Source organism: Cucurbita pepo, chromosome 14 (genome assembly GCF_057944985.1).
Source record: "Cucurbita pepo subsp. pepo isolate OVF chromosome 14, ASM5794498v1, whole genome shotgun sequence".
Lineage (NCBI taxonomy): Eukaryota > Viridiplantae > Streptophyta > Magnoliopsida > Cucurbitales > Cucurbitaceae > Cucurbita > Cucurbita pepo.
In genome coordinates this window covers 5,114,057-5,131,360 of record NC_141811.1, presented here as the reverse complement: position 1 = coordinate 5,131,360, position 17,304 = coordinate 5,114,057, and the positions used below count along the sequence as shown (strand labels likewise).

General features: G+C 38.6%; 2 protein-coding genes across 13 annotated transcripts; one reads left to right on the top strand and one right to left on the bottom strand.

The window, feature by feature from the left end:
- Positions 1–1,539: 1,539 nt before the first annotated feature.
- LOC111810038 (B-box zinc finger protein 18) lies at positions 1,540–5,240 on the bottom strand. Its single transcript, XM_023696576.2, has 5 exons — positions 4,649–5,240; positions 2,751–2,847; positions 2,520–2,635; positions 2,191–2,436; positions 1,540–2,013 (listed from the first exon to the last, which is right to left on the bottom strand). The coding sequence occupies exons 1-5, from the start codon at positions 4,739–4,741 to the stop codon at positions 2,005–2,007; spliced, it is 561 nt and encodes a 186-aa protein (XP_023552344.1). The 5' UTR covers positions 4,742–5,240; the 3' UTR covers positions 1,540–2,004.
- A 4,124-nt stretch (positions 5,241–9,364) lies between these two features.
- On the top strand, positions 9,365–16,769 carry LOC111810033 (kinesin-like protein KIN-7E). Of its 12 annotated transcripts, XM_087117552.1 has the most exons (17): positions 9,365–9,549; positions 9,688–9,821; positions 10,065–10,228; positions 10,521–10,588; positions 10,669–10,926; positions 11,140–11,229; positions 11,338–11,438; positions 11,518–11,631; positions 11,718–11,799; positions 11,891–11,958; positions 12,038–12,103; positions 12,196–12,320; positions 13,456–13,789; positions 14,342–14,446; positions 14,540–15,670; positions 15,906–16,228; positions 16,312–16,769. In XM_087117552.1, the coding sequence occupies exons 5-17, from the start codon at positions 10,713–10,715 to the stop codon at positions 16,637–16,639; spliced, it is 3,081 nt and encodes a 1,026-aa protein (XP_086973678.1). In that variant the 5' UTR covers positions 9,365–9,549; positions 9,688–9,821; positions 10,065–10,228; positions 10,521–10,588; positions 10,669–10,712; the 3' UTR covers positions 16,640–16,769. The 12 variants fall into 12 exon arrangements, with proteins under 12 accessions (XP_086973678.1, XP_086973679.1, XP_086973681.1 ...); XM_087117553.1 differs by lacking the exon at positions 9,688–9,821; XM_087117555.1 differs by having other exon boundaries at positions 9,365–9,821; positions 10,678–10,926.
- The last annotated feature ends 535 nt before the right edge of the window (positions 16,770–17,304 follow it).

The following is a 17,304-nucleotide window of genomic DNA, read 5'->3' as shown; positions in this document are numbered from 1 at the left end:
AAAGTCTTTCCTCTCAAGTGAAGCAAGATGTAATTTGGAAGCATTGCATTGAATTAATTAATTAATTAATTATTCCTTTGAGCACCTCAGACAAAATAATATTATAATTTATATAATAATCCCTTCACCATTATTTACTTACATTTGGCTATTCAAATTAAATAAAACAATTATTAATTAATTAAATAATAGCCTATAAGATTTGGTTTTGATTGTTTGAAGTGACATTTGAGAATTAATTAATTAATTTAATGGAATAATTTAACTCCAATGATGTAACTTTAATTTAAATAAATAATCATATAAATAAAGTCACATAATAATTTAATTTATCCTAATTAGGTTTAATTCTAATATTATTTATGAAATAATGATTCTATGGAACCAATATCAATTATTTTAAATTTAAAATGTATAAACGTTATTCATATCCATTAACTTTTTGATGATTCTATTTTAGTGCCTAATTTTTTTTAAATAAAATTACTAAATTTCACATCTAGTTCAGTTTGTTGTTAGTTAAATGGAGACTTAAATGGAGACACTGTGATTTTTTGTAATAATTGTGGAATCTGACAGAAATCAATGGTGTGAAAATCTTTCTCTAACATACGCATTTTTAATAATTGGGTCGAATAATTACTGTTAGTGATTTGGACAGTTACAAATGGTATTGTAACTAGACATCAGGCAGTGTGCCAACTAGGATGCTAGCCCTTTAAGGGAGTAAATGAGGCAGCGTGCCAACTAGGATGCTAGCCCCTAAGGGGGTAAATCAGGCAGTGTGCCAACTAGGATACTAGCCCCTAAGGGGGTAAATGAGGTAGTGTGCCAACTAGGATGCTAGCCCTTTAAGGGAGTACATGAGGCAGTGTGCCAACTAGGATGCTAGCCTAGCCCCTAAGGGGGTAAATCAGGCAGTGTGCCAACTAGGATGCTAGCCCCTAAGGGGGTAAATCAGGCAGTGTGCCAACTAGGACGCTAGCCCCTAAGGGGGTAAATCAGGCAGTGTGCCAACTAGGACGCTAGCCCCTAAGGGGGTAAATCAGGCAGTTTGCCAACTAGGACGCTAGCCCCTAAGGGGGTAAATCAGGCAGTTTGCCAACTAGGACGCTAGCTCCTAAGGGGGTAAATCAGGCAGTTTGCCAACTAGGACGCTAGCCCCTAAGGGGGTAAATCAGGCAATTTGCCAACTAGGACGCTAGCCCCCAAGAGAGTAAATTGTGAGATATCACATCGGTAAGAAAGATAACAATTTTGACGTCTCCAGAATAGGTGGTGTGCTAATTAGGAAAAATATGTGGTGTGCTAATTAGGAAACTGACCTCCCACATCTAATTTTTACGAGATCATGTAAAATCCAGCAAATTATCGAACTGAATTATCATGAATTCCTCACGAAAAAAATCTCCGACCCAAATCTCCACAAAATTAAACGAAAAAACTTGAATATTAAAGCAAAATTTGAATGCAAAAACAACCAAACTAAAAGAAAATGAAAATTCAAGACATTAAAATAAAGTATTCCCAAAAAAAAAAAAAAGAAGAAAAAAACAGAAAACTATTTTTTAAAATGGTTATGAACAAAGCTTAGCAAATGAAGAACAAGAGAACAGCAATAAAACAATTTTTTTTTTTTTTTTTTTTTTTTCCGACCAGAACCAAAAGAAGGGGTTTACCTACACCAACTTAACTTGCCCTCCCAACAACACCTGCCGTGTGCTGGGTCTGTGTCTCTAAAGTTGTAATATTACAGCACCTGCAGTTTCACTAAAAAGCACTGCTTTTATCTTATATCTTGCTTTCAAATCTATCCAACCACTTCTCTACAATTCTAAACAAGCTCGACACCGAACCTTTATGCCCCCCCGACCGAACCAAACATGTAGGTTTCCACTACGAGCAGCCGTGACAAGTCCTGCTTTGTGTATCGGAACCAAGGGGAAGATTGATGAATGCAATGGTGTCGATGTGTTATCGAAAGCCATGGTTCGTAGTTCATGATCATAGATCCTGAAAAAGAAACCGAGTTCTGGGAAATAATGTAATATAATATGGATACCAGCAGCAGACATGATAAGTTCCAATCAACGTAAATCGACCAGTTGGATTCGGGTCTGTTTGGAATCACTTTTTAAGTGCGTTAAACAAATACAACGTAGGAGGAAGAGATGAGGAAAGCATTTGCACCTGATTATTAGCAGCCTGCCCATGGACCCTTTGAGGCTTCATATTCAAATCAATCATTTTCGTGTCGGACTCGGCATGACCATCGTCGTTAGCTTCTCGAACAGGTGATAGTCGGTGATGATTCTGTTGGTTGTCTTCCACGGTCACTTTATGTGGTGGTGGCAGGTTATGTCCTTTACTAATATCATTGGAAACCTTAGAATGTGGAGATGGATCATCAAGATTTATAGGTTTGTCTCCTGGAAACTGGAAAAGAACAAGAAATTCAAAGTTCGAATCGTAACGTGGGTGGAAAATATACGAGGTGATATCGTAATCGATCAACCAACCTCGACCCTCTGCCTTAGCAAAAGGTATCGCTTATGTGTTCGTTTCCCTCCAACGTGAACGATCATGTCACATTGCAAACAAAGGGAACTTCCATCTATCTCACAGTAAAAGAAAGCTACATACAATTTCGAACGCGAAAAATACATTGATTCTAGTTAATCATACCGTCCCGAAACATAATATATAACAGAGCGAACGAGTACCAAAAACAAAAGGAAGGACCTCCCTACCAGGTGCGTTCTCGCATATATCACAACGGGGAACGTCACTCGGACTTGCAAGGCCAACTCTTACATGTCGACTTGCGAGTTTATTGCACATATGGACCTATCATACAAGTTTGCAACATATTTGATATGATTTCAGCTTCAAATTCAGTTCTTTTGTTTGAAACAAACATGAAAGTTTAGTTCTTCAGAAGGTAATCAATTTAGCATCAACTATGCTTCAACGAAAGCCACAAGACTAGAGGTATGAACACCAAATGAAATGTCAAAGATTAATCAAATTATCATCCAAGCTGACAATCCTCGTGTTAAAACTCGAACAGAACTGCTAGAGGGCACTTGTTTTTATATAAACTCAATGAGAATGAGTGCTCGGGTTATGTGTAACAGCCCCACTGCTCGTAGATATTGTCCTCTTTGAGCTTAACCTTCCCAACTTCCCCTCAAAGTTTTAAAACACGTCAGTTAGGAAGAGGTTTTCACATCCTTATCAGGAATGTTTCGTTTCCCTCTCTAACTGATGTGAGATCTCACAATCTATCCCCTTGGGGGCCAGCATGACACACCGCTCGGTGTTTGGCTCTGATACCATTTGTAACAGCCCAAGCCCAAGCCCACCGCTAGTAGATATTGTCCTCTTTGGACTTTCCCTTCCGGGCTTCCTCTCAAGGTTTCAAAACACGTCCGTTAGGGAGAGGTTTCCACACCCTTATAACGAATGTTTCGTTCCCCTCTCCAACCGATGTGGGATCTCACAATCCACCCTCCTTGGGGGCCAGCGTCCTCGCTAGCACACTGCCCAGTGTCTGGCTTTGATATCATTTGTAACAACTCAAACCCACTGTTAGCAAATATTGTCCTCTTTGCATTTTCCCTTCCAGGCTTCCCCTCAAGGTTTTAAAACACATCCGTTAGGGAGAGGTTTCCACACCCTTATAAAGAATGTTTCATTCCCCTCTCCAACCGATGTGGGATCTCACAAACCACCCCCTTGGTGGTCCAACGTCCTCGCTAGCACACCGCTACCATTTGTAACAACCCAAGCCCATCGCTAGCACATATTGTCCTCTTTGGACTTTCCCTTCCGGAGCTTCCCCTCAAAGTTTTAAAACGCATCCGTTAGGGAGAGTTTTTCACACCCTTATAAGAAATGTTTCATTCCCCTTTCCAACCGATGTGGGATCTCACAAACCACCCCCCTTGGGGGCCAGCGTCCTCGCTAGCACACCACCTAGTGTCTGGCTTTGATACCATTCGTAACAACCCAAGCCCAACGCATCGCTTGCAGATATTGTCCTCTTTGGGCTTTCCCTTCCAGGCTTCCCCTCAAGGTTTTAAAAGGCATCCGTTAGGGAGAGGTTTCCACACCCTCATAAGGAATGTTACCCACACCCTTATAAGGAATGTTACCCACACCCTTATAAGGAATGTTACGTTCCCCTCTCCAACCGACGTGGGATCTCACATTACGCTTCTTATTGATCATGTTTCAGCTAAGCAAAGCCACTTGGTGCGACAGTAAACATCAGCAATTTTCAACTTTAAACATGGATTTCAGAGAGATCAAATGCAATGCAGATATGGAGCATGATTCTTGCCAAATTGACAGCAACAAAAGCCTTCATCCAAAGCTTTCCATCACCCAAATGTAATGAAAATTTGCAAGAATCGGTAGGCCTAAAAGACACCTCAAGAACAAGATCCAGCAACATTACAACAATCAAATGCAAGCATATACCCAACAGCCCATGATTTCAAAGACCCAATAATCCATGATTCAATTATCATCCCAAACAGAATAGAAATGAAGTAATGACAATCAAGATTAAGTAAGATCAACCCACAGAAACAAAATGGGCAAAAATCCAAGAGAACGACAAAGAAGGGGAAAAAGAGAATACCTTCTCGTCACAAGAGCGGCAAAGCGCGGCTTCGTCAGCAGCGCAAAAGACGATAGCAGCAGCGCTTTCACAAGCGTCACAAAGTGTTCTCATAATTGAAGCTCCCCACGCTCATTTCCTCGCCCAACAAAATCAACCGCACGCCACCAACAACACCTTCATAACCCCCCTCCTCACCCACAAAACAAAACCCAAAAACAATTTTCCCCAAATAAACCAAACCCTTCAAACCAAACAAAAACACCCAAAATTCACAAACCAATATCAAGAACAACGACAAGTTCTTGAGGTTTCCTAGACCAGATGGGCTCGACGTTTGACAACGAAAACGATGATGGGGAATGGAATGACAAGGAAGAGATAGAAAAAGAAAGAGAAAAAAAATTAAGAAATGGGGTTGGATTAGCGGGGCCTGAGGGGGTAAAAGGAGATTTGAGAACACAATCGGGCTACCAGAAACAATAATAAATGTGAAGAACAGCACATGGCAGCCAATGAAAAGGGCAAAAAGGTATGGATTTACTGTTTTTGAAGAGGAGCCCTTATTTTTGAAATTACCATAACTCAGAGCTCAGTCCATGGCCACAAGTTTTGTAGGGAGAAATGAATGGGCGTCTCGGATGATTCTCATCCACCAATTACATATCTGACGCGGGTCCCAACCAAATTTTTGTCCGTATATTATATTGCAGAAATAAGGTGTGTGTTTGAAGATTGGATACAAATGGATGGTTGAGATGGGGTTTGGTAATTCTTCATCTTTTCTCTCTAATATCTTCTACTCTGCACGTGGCGCCCCATTCATCTTCAACCTTTCTCCTTTGTGGTTCATACCCATCCCACTCTACTCTCTCTCTTTTCATCTACTTGGATGGGATAATCGTCTCGATCTATGAGGTTTTCGAGACGATTCGATGATAATGAAGTAAATCCATGAAACTTCATGTCAAAAGTGGATAATGTTGTAACTTTCAGCCTGGATGAAAAGAGAATCACAGACCACTGTCTGAATAGTGTGGTGTGGTAGTTGCAACCACTCTAGACCGTTGAAGCTTAAAATATTCTCGAGCTCCAGTATTGGCTACACTGACGAAGTTATGTTCTCGTTTATTAGGGTGACTATTGATAGAAGAATCGTTCAGTAAGATATAGGTCGGGGTCAGTGCTACGAGACCTTAACCACCTTTTAATTTCAATAACAAATATATAATTGAGAGAAAATTGCTTAAAAAATAATAATAACAATAATAAATTATAATTTCGGAAGGGAGTGTGCATGGAATGATTTTCATTGTGCCCGACAGGCCCATTATCTCATGGCCCAATTCAGACATTAAAACATTCAGCCTCTTTTTGGTTGTTATTTCACTGACGTCATCCCATGACGTCATCCCCTTCTGGCTCGATAGAACTTTAAGATATATATTATAAGAGCTCAAATCCACTGCTAGTAAATATTTTTTCGGTTTGAAAACACGTCTGTTAAGGAGTAGTTTCCACATTCTTATTAAAAATGATTCTCTCCTCTCTACACCCTTATAAGAAATGTTTCGTTATCTTCTCTATTCTACGTCTAGACTGTTTCGTTCCTTTCACCAACCAATATGAGATTTCACAATTCATCGCGCTCTTGGGAGCCTAACGTCCACGTTGGAACACCATATTGTCTCACACTGTTTTAAAACGCGTCTGTTAAGGAGATGTTTTTACGCATTTATAAGGAATGTTTCGTTCTTCTCTCCATATCCTTATAAAAATATTTAGTTATCTTCTTTGTTTCACACCCTTGTAAAAAATGTTTCGTTTCTCTCTCCAACCAACGCCAGATCTCACAATTCACTCCCTTGGGGACCTAACACTACTCAGTGTCTGACTCTGATACTATTTGTAACATCTCAAGCTCACTGCTAGTAGATATTGTTCATTTTAGTCAATTACGTATCTTAAAACACGTCTGTTAGGAGAAGGTTTCCACCTAACACCACTCAGTGTCTGACTCTGATACTATTTGTAACATCTCAAGCTTACCGCTAGCAAATATTGTTCATTTTGGCCAATTACGTATCTCAAGGCTTTAAAACACGTCTGCTAGGGGAAGGTTTCCACACCCGAGCGGCTCTGCCCCCTTCGCCCTATGGGTCTCAGAGCTCCGCCCTTTCACCTGAAAGCAAGGAAAGACGAAACTCTCGATTCATGATCCTGAACTGGAAGTCAATCCTCAACCTTAAACCTTTTCTTTCACTCTTTTCACTCGGGAAACACTATTCTTGATCCTTCCCCTATTCTAACTAATTGAATTGACTCTCTTGTCCCCGGTTCCTTGTCTCACTGCTTGCTTCGCCCCTGAAGCTGTATTTGGTGTTTTGTTCTCCTCCCCTACCAATGTGGGACATCACAATCCACCCCCTTTCGGGGCCCAGCATCCTCGCTGACACTCATTCCTTTCTCAATCAATGTGGGACCTCCGCCAAATTCACCTCTTTAGAGTCCAGTATCTTTACTAGCACATCGTCCAGTGTCTGGCTCTGATACCATTTGTAACGATCGAGATACACCAGTACTAGATATTATCCTTTTTGGGCTTTCCCTCGCATCTGCTCGAGAAAAGTTTTCACACCCTTATAAATAATGTTTTGTTCTCCTCCCAACCAATGTAAGACATCACAGTATAAATAAAAAAACATAACATGCATGATAATATAAAATTAAAATTCCTAAAAGAAATAAAATAAAATAAAAAAACCAGAAAAAATAACGAGAAAATAAATAATAAATTAAATGTGGAGGATGGTGGTGGGGCATGTGCAGGTCATAGCGGCGTGGACACATGCATGAGGTGGCCGGGCCCCTTTTTTCCTTTTTTTTTTTCTCTTTAGAGTTAAATTAAATATATTTTTTTTTTTTATTTCAACCGTACAAGTTTAATTTTGTCTCTTATTATTATTTTTTTCAAAAATAATTTTTAACTTATTATAATATTATAATTAAAAGATTAAATATATGTTCGAAATATATAATTTTGCTATTTAATAAATATTTATTAGACACGTTTAACGTTAAATAGTTTATTAGATACAAAATAAATATTTTCAAATTAGCCCTATAAGTCAAATCTAAAAACCATTGAAACTCAAAAAGCCCAAATAGATAGACTACATCAATAGCATACCTCGTGATCAGGCTCGTGTAAGAAACAACTCACGAGGAAGAGCCAAGGTGTGAGATTCACATCGATGTGGAACTCTCTCCTTAATAGACGCGTTTTAAAACCGTGAGGTTGGGGCGATACGTAATGGGTTAAAGAGTCAAAGACCTAACCTTGGTTAGGCTCGCCCAAGAGAGAGACAACCCGTGTGGTCAGGGTGTGAAAAGAACTGGGTCAGCTCGCCCAAACAAGGCTCTGATTGTTTTATGACCATTACTTGTCTAATCGAAAGTATATTGAACCCTACGATCAGGCTAGTATAGAAAATAACTCGAGAGAGAGAGCTAAAGAATCGGGTTAGGTCGCCCTACGACCATTACTCGTCTAACCCGAGGCAATAAAAAAGGGCAAAGCACGTGGGTTGTGTTGCTTCAACTCACTTCTTTTCTTCCCTTTTTATGGTCAAAGTTGTGCCCACTCTTTCCATTCCAAACCCTACAATTGCTTGCCTTTTTCTTTGCCTCCCAATATGGAGGAAAATCTATTTAAGGATTTATTTATTTAATATTATTATTATTATTTATTTATTTAATAATTGTTGTAATAAAAATGTCAAAGAAATGGAGCAAAAACAATAATATATATATATATATATTTTGTAGGGGACCTATCCGACTAATTTAAACTTTTTGAATAAAACAACAGGTCCCACAGTCAAATTGTTATTTACTTATCGTAAGAAATTCGAATAATTGCTTCAAATATAGTATCGAGAAGTACCGAGAGTGGAACTCGATGTCTAGAGGCTTATTAGAATACAACTGGGTGCTTCTCGTGAATTTGAACAATTGCTTCAAATATGATATCGAGAAGTACTGGGTGTGGAACTTGATATCTATAGGCTTATTAGAATGATATCGGTTGTTTCTCGTGAATTCGAACAATTGCTTCAAATATAGTATCGAGAAGTACGGGTGTGGAACTAGATGTCTATGGGCTTATTAGAATATGATCGGGTGCTTTTCGTGAATTCGAACAATTGCTTCAAATATAGTATCGAAAAGTACTCGGTGTGGAACTTGATATCTACAGGTTTATTAGAATGATATCGGTTGCTTCTCGTGAATTTGAACAATTGCTTCAAATATAGTAATGAAAAGTACTGGGTGTGGAACTTGATATCTACAGACTTATTAGAATGCTACTGGTTACTTCTTGTGAATTCGAACAATTGCTTCAAATATAGTATCGAGAAGTATCAGGTGTGGAACTCGATGCCTACGGGCTTATTAGAATACGATTGGGTGCTTCCCGTGAATTCGAACAATTGCTTCAAATATAGTATCGAGAAGTATCGGGTGTGGAACTCGATGCCTACAGGTTTATTAGAATACGACCAGGTAGTGAAGGGTAAAATGGTAAATTGAGAAAAAGCAAGCAACCGAAATGAACCCTTTGGCGCGGCAGTTTTAAATGGAAAGGCAAATAAAAACATAATTTTACGAGCGAAAGTTGCAGATTAACACCTAACCCCGGAAGTCGACGCCATAACCATTCCATCGCCGTCTCTTTCTTCCTCTCATCTCCACCTCATAACGCAGACCCACTGTGATATCCAGATCCAGAACACACGGTCAGAGAAAAACGGAAGACAGAGACTGCTTCCATTCTCGCTCAGACCTCTTTTTCAGTGCCTGTAACAGTTCCAGTACCCCACAGTTTGTGATCTTCCTTCTCTGGATTCCACGTTCTTTCAGTTCAGTTTCACTCGACTTATACTGTTTTTCAATTCCTGTTTTTATTTTTCTCTACTTGTTGCATGATTCTAGCTGGAATTCGGTTTTCTGTTCTTGTTTAGCCTAGTTTCTTTGTTTCTGCTTTGGATTTGTAACAGAGGATCGGTTTGGTGTAAATTTCTGGACGGAAGTTTCTATCTACTCAACCATTTGCTCCGTTTCTTCGGTCTACGTTGAAATGGTCAAGTTTGACTTCGCGGTTTTCGATTTGTTTTCAATTGCGTTAGTGTAGGTATGCGGCATTGCATGATCTTTGATTCTTATCTCTGTTTCGTTCTGGCCATCCGCATTCGGTTTAGCTGGAAATTTGTGGAATATTTCGTTGTTTTTACCTATATTCTGGTAACGCTGTTTCTGTTTTCGCGGAAAATTCGTTATGGTTTTTCTTTTTTGTTTTTGAATTCTGTTGTGGTTTTGTTATTAGCGTCGACATTGAGATAAATTTAGGATAAATTTGGGATAACCTGTGAAACAGCTAGAAGAGGAGAAACCAAGTTCCAATCGTATTTACGGGAATCGAAGCTGGAACTTCCTCTGCCTCCACATCGTAACGAGTATTATCGTGGTTGTGAAGATTTTTGCGGAGGCCACAAACATTCCTTGAAATTGATTGTAGAATATTCGAAGCTGAGATTAAAGGTGGTTTACAATTATCAAATGATTTGGAAAACGATTTAAAATGAATGGGGGAGACTCGAAGTCGTTGACAGTCTGTTAACATGGAACATAATCAGAAAACTCCAAATTGTTTATATAATAGAATAAATTGATGGATGGTTGTTTGTGATCCTGAGTATGCACATGTTCTGTCGATTTTTCTAATAGTAAAAAAGACAGAGAAATCTAGGTTCATGCTTCTGACGAAAACGCTGAAAAAAATGTATGCGAATTTGCACTCAATGTCTGACTCATGATTAGTTTGTTGGTGCAGATCATTGAGGAGGCAGGGCAGTGAGGTTCTGTCGGCCCTACTGCTGCATAAGGTCCTAACATCACTTGGTGCGTTGTTGTGTCTAAATTGTAATACATTGATCGGCAGAAAATAATAGATCCCTTTATGAATGGTCTCAATTTCTTAGTTATTGAAGGTTTACGGCGTTGAAGCAAGAGGAGACGGCGAGAAATGGGCGCTGGTGGTGGCGAAGAGCTAATAATGGAAGAGACAAGTGGGCGTGAAGAGAGAATTTTGGTATCAGTTCGTCTGCGCCCTTTGAACGAGAAGGAGGTTTCAAGGAATGAGGTCTCGGAATGGGAATGCATCAACGACAACACTGTTATATTCCGGAATGCGCTTTCGTTGGCTGAACGCTCCGTGTATCCATCCGCGTATACATTTGGTAAGCCGATGCCTCCTGTAAACATACATCAAATTTGATCTTTTTTTCCTTGAATTCTCTGTTCTGGGTTTTCATTTTTCAAATCGAGCATTTCCCGAAACAGGGAGTGGTTGAATTTCTCCTATTCATGGCTGCAGTGACGGTACTGAATATTTATTTTTGTCTGTTGTTTTGGGCTCTCGCTGCCCCTTTTTCTTATATGAACGGCTATAGACAGGGTATTCGGTTGCGATTGCTCGACACGGAAGGTCTATGAGGAGGGCGCCAAGGAAGTTGCTCTTTCTGTTGTCAGTGGACTTAACTGTATGAACGAACAAGAACTACTTTTTTTTTTTTTTCCTATTTGCATTCGATTATTTAACATGAAACTCCACATTTATTTTCTTTCCCATTGTATTTTTGTTCGTACAGCAACTATTTTTGCTTATGGACAAACAAGCAGTGGGAAAACGTACACCATGAGTGGAATTACCGATTACGCTATGGCAGATATATATGACTACATAAAGAAGGTAGATTAAGTAATGGTAATGAATGGTTCGGTATAATATTCTCTTTGATCTAATTTTGTTTTCTTTTACTTTTCTCAAGCACTCGGAGAGGGAATTTCTTTTGAAATTTTCTGCCATTGAGATATATAATGAATCTGTGAGGGACCTCCTTGGCTTAGACAACACTCCCCTTAGACTCCTGGATGATTCAGAGGTAACTAAGCAAGTCTATCTTTCCCTCATCTTCTCTCCGAGTACGTTCATTTCATGATCTTTGATTTTTTAAAGTTATTTTGATAGAGGGGAACCACGGTTGAGAAACTCACAGAGGAAACTCTGAGGGACAGGAATCATTTTAAACAACTTTTATCTCTTTGCGAAGGTAATGGCAGTTTCAAATCTTATCGCCTTTACAAGAACAAGCAAGAACAAGTTTTGTTTGGTTGTATGATGTTATTGGTATATTTTTGCAGCTCAAAGGCAGATAGGGGAGACATCTTTGAATGAAGCAAGCTCCAGATCTCATCAGATTCTTAGATTGGTATTGATATTGTCGCCTTTGCTGTTGTCAATTCTTATATTTACTTGAAGTAATACTGTTGATTATGCCTGCCTTCCAGACAATTCAGAGCTCAGCTCGTGAATTCTTAGGCAACGGCAAGTCGAGTTCTCTCACAGCTACCGTGGTATAAACACAACGTTTTTATTAAATTGAGAAGCGATGGATTTGATTTAAACGGTGAATAAATAAACTAAATGAAATGATGCATGGATGCAGAATTTTGTCGATCTGGCTGGAAGTGAACGTGCATCTCAGTCGTTATCAGCTGGTGCACGTCTGAAAGAAGGTTGTCACATAAATCGTAGTTTGCTTACTCTTGGGACTGTTATTCGTAAGCTCAGGTACTTCGTGCAATTTTTCTCTTTCTACTTCCATGTTAAGCATATAATTTCCCTTTTTCATTATGGTTTGATGTGCATGTGATCATTGAATTGTTTCTAACGTCCTTCAATTGGTCCGCCGAATGTTTCCGGATTTTATAGAGTGAAGAAATTAGAACGGTTTAATCCCTTGACTTTAGAGGAGGCAGCAACTTCTCATTTACCATAGTTTCTCAAGTTTTCAAACAGTATAAACTGAACCTTTTGTCCTTATTAACGACAATTGATTTTCCATTGTCGGTGCCAATTTGGTCAAGGTATAGAAAGGAATCACACGAGGGCCTCTCTTGCCAAAAACAATACAATTGCCTTCATCTTAGCCGATTTTAGATATGCGATTCACCTGGAAGTTCTCCCATGGGAACCACTCCCATCGAAATGAAGCGACTCCAACATCTTCCAGTACTTTGGAGTCTTCTCCTCACTGGTTGCTTGACTCCTCGTTCAGCCTTTTTTTCCTTTCTCCTTCAAACTCCCTCTAGGTTTTGATAACGTCTACTTTGTTATTTCTCATCTCTTCAGCTACTAGTGCAAATACATTTAAGCAATATGGTCATACCCTTTTCCATGGCCAAAATCTTTCACATCTTTCCCAGTTCCGACTTAGCTTCCCCGGTTTCCTGTTTCCTTTTTTGTTATCCATCTTCTCTCTTTGGTCAGCGCATTAGAGAGCTCTTATTCCAGTGGATATGATGACTGATATAGAGAGAAAGGTATGCGCCACAATAAGAAAGTAATAAACTTAACTATCGAGGGATTGGGAAACTCTCCCCCTTATAGAAGATATTTTCTTAACGCCCGTGTGGGTGAAAACCTGCCAGAGTAGATCATATCTTCTTCCCGGAACACAGATTCTTATTGCCAAATCAGAGGAAGGTTAACTGAGGTAATAGCAAACTAACAGTGGGAACTCCTTTTTAAGTTTTATTGAAAGTACAAGGCCAAAATTTGAATGTTTAATAAGTATAGATAAGAAAATAAAATTAGTAAGTGGGGAACCAAATAGTACTTTAAACACGGTCTTTCTATTAGCTCCTTACATGTTCCTCTTGTAAGTTCGCACTTGCTGACATATCGAACTCCTTGTTGGATGCAGTAAGGGAAGAAATGGACATATTCCTTTCAGGGATTCGAAGTTAACTCGTATATTGCAATCTTCCTTGGGAGGCAATGCTAGAACTGCGATCATCTGTACCATGAGCCCTGCTCAAGTCCATGTTGAGCAATCAAGAAACACACTCCTTTTTGCCAGTTGTGCTAAAGAAGTTGTTACTAATGCTCAGGTAAACGTAGTTGTGTCTGATAAGGCTCTAGTGAAACAATTGCAAAGAGAATTGGCAAGATTGGAAAGGGAGTTAAGAAGCTCTGGACAAACTTCTGAAAGACCCGATATCACATTAGTTAGAGAAAAAGATCTCCAGATTGAAAAGGTAATTTTCTTTCCTTTTTTTATTTTTTTAATCTTTTGCATGTTTTGACACTGAATTTATGACTTATCATTTGTAACTTTATAATCTGTTCAATTTAGCAGATGTGGATAAAATTCAAATTCACATGTTAGTTTGCGTTCAATCAATTTACATCAACTATATGGTGCAAGTGACATACATATAGCTCCCTTAAAAAAATTATATAATTTGAAAATGACATGGTGCGAAAGCTCTCTGATGTTATTTCATCGTCAATACTTGGTTGCTGCTATTTTTTCTGGGACATGCTTTGACACAATAAGAAAAAATTACTTCACAAAACCATATTGAAACAAAAAATGACTATTTTTTATGGTTAGAGGTGTCCAACTTTTTCAGGCATAATAAAATACTGCAATTATATGGTTAGGCTTGTGTTTATTCACACCATTTTATTGATATGTTTTGTGCTACCATTAGAATGCTCTCTAACATTTACTTTCTTGGAGGGCAATAGAGTGATACTTGGTCTAAGTTATTCCTTTGCTCTTCCTTGTTTGTCTCGTCATGCAGCTAAAAAAGGACTTAAGTGAGCTTACCATGGAACGAGACCATGCTCAATCTCAGGTTAAGGATCTGCTTAAAATGGTTGAAGAGGATAAATCTTCAATGCCATCGGTATGCCATTTTACATTTTGAATAAAGCATTCTGTTGTGCCATGATAAAAAAAGCTTATTTATTTGATGTTAAGTTATTTGCATCTTCTTCAGCCAGATTTGGATGATCAGTACCCAAGATTACGGGCGCGGTCTTCCTGGGACTTCGATAGTCGCCCATCTGAGACAACAGTAATGATAGATTCTCAAATCCTGGGTGATGTTTCTGGATCTTTTGATGCATCTCAGTATTCAGGCGGACAGAGCACTAGTTCTGATGATCATTTTGTGCATCTTGTTGAAGTTAAAAAGGACGTCCTGCTAGGTAAATCCCCTCCACAAGTATCATCGATAGTTCCCTCTTTGGTTGATACCCAATCATATACGGAGGAGGTAGAAGAATTGCCATGTGAGAACTCCGAGGATATCTGCAAGGAAGTGCGATGTATTGAGATGGAAGAATCAAGTATGAATAGATACTTAGTTTCTACCACGTCAGATTCTAGTCCAGAAAGATATGTTGATTCTGCCACTCCGTCTCCTGTACCGAACACAACAACCTCGAACGTAGCTGATAAAGAGCAAAGTAACAAATGGAAATTAGAATCATACCCTGCAGAAGAAGATAGCAAGCCTAACAACTTCAGTCCCTTCTATGTAATCCCATCACCAGAGAAACCTTCTCCATGGAATATAGAGAAAAATATGAGTAATTCTGGACGATTAAATCCAATAGAATCATACCCTGCAGACGAAGATAGGAAGCCTAACAACTTCAGTCCCTTCTATGTAATCCCATCACCAGAGAAACCTTCTCCATGGAATATAGAGAAAGATATGAGTAATTCTGGACGATTAAATCCAACTAGGAGTAGAAGTTGTAATGGCAGTCTTATGAGAACCTTATCTACAGAGAACATCAAGGAAATCCAGAGCACACCACCAATTTGGTTTGGAGAAGACTTCATAGGGAGACCTGAGAGTTTCCGTGCTCCATTGAAATATGATGTTGAGACTGAGAGGTCGTCAGTAACTTATTCTCAAACTTCCCAGATGAGTGCTTCCATAGACGAGCATTGTGAACAGAATCTTGATGTTTTAGAAGACGACAAAAGTGATGCGACCACTCCAGCTACAGACCTAGAACATGACCAGATATCCAACCTTGAGAGAATAAATCAACTTCTTGATATAACAACGCAGATATCCAACCTTGAAAGTGAAAAGCATCTTCTTGATGCAGCGGTGAGTACTTCTTTGGTCTACGTGTCCTTTATAATAATCTAATGTATGGATGCTAAATATTTATTCTATTGGAGATAAAGCTATTGACTACAGCCTATGGGTTTTTTTTAAAGCACTTAGAAACATTAAAATAACCTTAAATAAGGACTAGATCAGTTGTTTTACTTTCTTCAATGCATTCCTATACGAATGTTTTTGGAGGATTTTTGTTTAACATGTTTGTCTCGTATTCTAGGCGCTTGGGGATAAACCAAAGCCCTTCGAACCTGCGAAGAACGTGGAAGACGTCGGCGTGGATCCAATCCATAATGACGCGATAAGTCCTTCAGAATGGCCTTCGGAATTCAGAAGGCTTCAAAAGGACATAATTGAACTGTGGCATATTTGTAATGTCTCATTGGTGCATAGAACCTACTTTTTCCTTCTATTTAAGGGTGGTGATCCAGCTGATTCTATTTACATGGAGGTAGAGTTCAGGAGACTATCCTTCCTCAGGGACTCATTTTCTCAGGGAAATCAAACCGTGGAAAATGGCCAAACACTGACACCAGCATCGAGGTAAGCTAAATGCAAATCCAATCACATTTTCCTCTAAAATCCACCTGGTCTGTTCACTAAAATGAAATCCCTTCTATGATCAGTCTGAAGGCGCTTCACCGGGAGAGGCAAATGTTGTGCAGAGAAATGCAGAAGAGGCTCTCAAGGAAACAAAGAGAGGCCCTATTCACAGAATGGGGCATTGAATTGGATTCTAACAACAGGAGATTGCAATTGGTTCACCTTCTATGGAATGATACAAAAGATATGGATCACATAACAAAAAGCGCAACCGTTGTTGCAAAACTTGTTAACTATGTAGAACCAGATCAGGCCTCCAGAGAAATGTTTGGTCTTAATTTCACTCCACGCCACAATGCTCGAGCGATCCCCTCCTTGGAGACAAAGAGTGAAGGTTGTTTCATAATGTAAGCTTCTCCCTAATTGTTGTACAGATTATGTTGTATTCTTTGTTCTTACTTGGATATTTCTATGTTACTCGATCCATATCCATTATTAATTTAATTGTAAGGAATGTGCCACTACGTGGACTTATTCATTATTCATTGTGTAATTTTTTTTATTCTTTTTCTTATTTGGAGTATCGGGTCGTTACTAATTACTGTGCTATATTTTATCATTAAACTTTTCGAATATGTTGTAACTGGCTTTAATTTTCTAAGCTTAAGTCGATAAAATATGACATACCTTCAAATTGTAGGCCAAAATTCAGTGTATTAAGGGGTTACATTGTAGTTTTGTATATAGATAGAACCTATTTGGTGTAAGTTGTGTAATTTTTCTATATAATGTAATATAAATACAACATGTTAATTTATTATAATCTTATTTGTCTGTCAACAATAAATCTCGTAAAAAAGATTTCAACCCTTTTAAAAAAATTAGGTGTTGTAATTTTTCTCGCTAAAATCTATAACAAAAATTTACTAATTTGAATCTATTTCAACGGGATAAGATATCTTGTAGTTAAGAAAAATTTACTAATTTGAACCTATTTCAACGGGATAAGATATCTTATAGTGAACAAAAATTTACTAATTTGAACTTATTTCAATTGGATAAGATATCTTATAGTT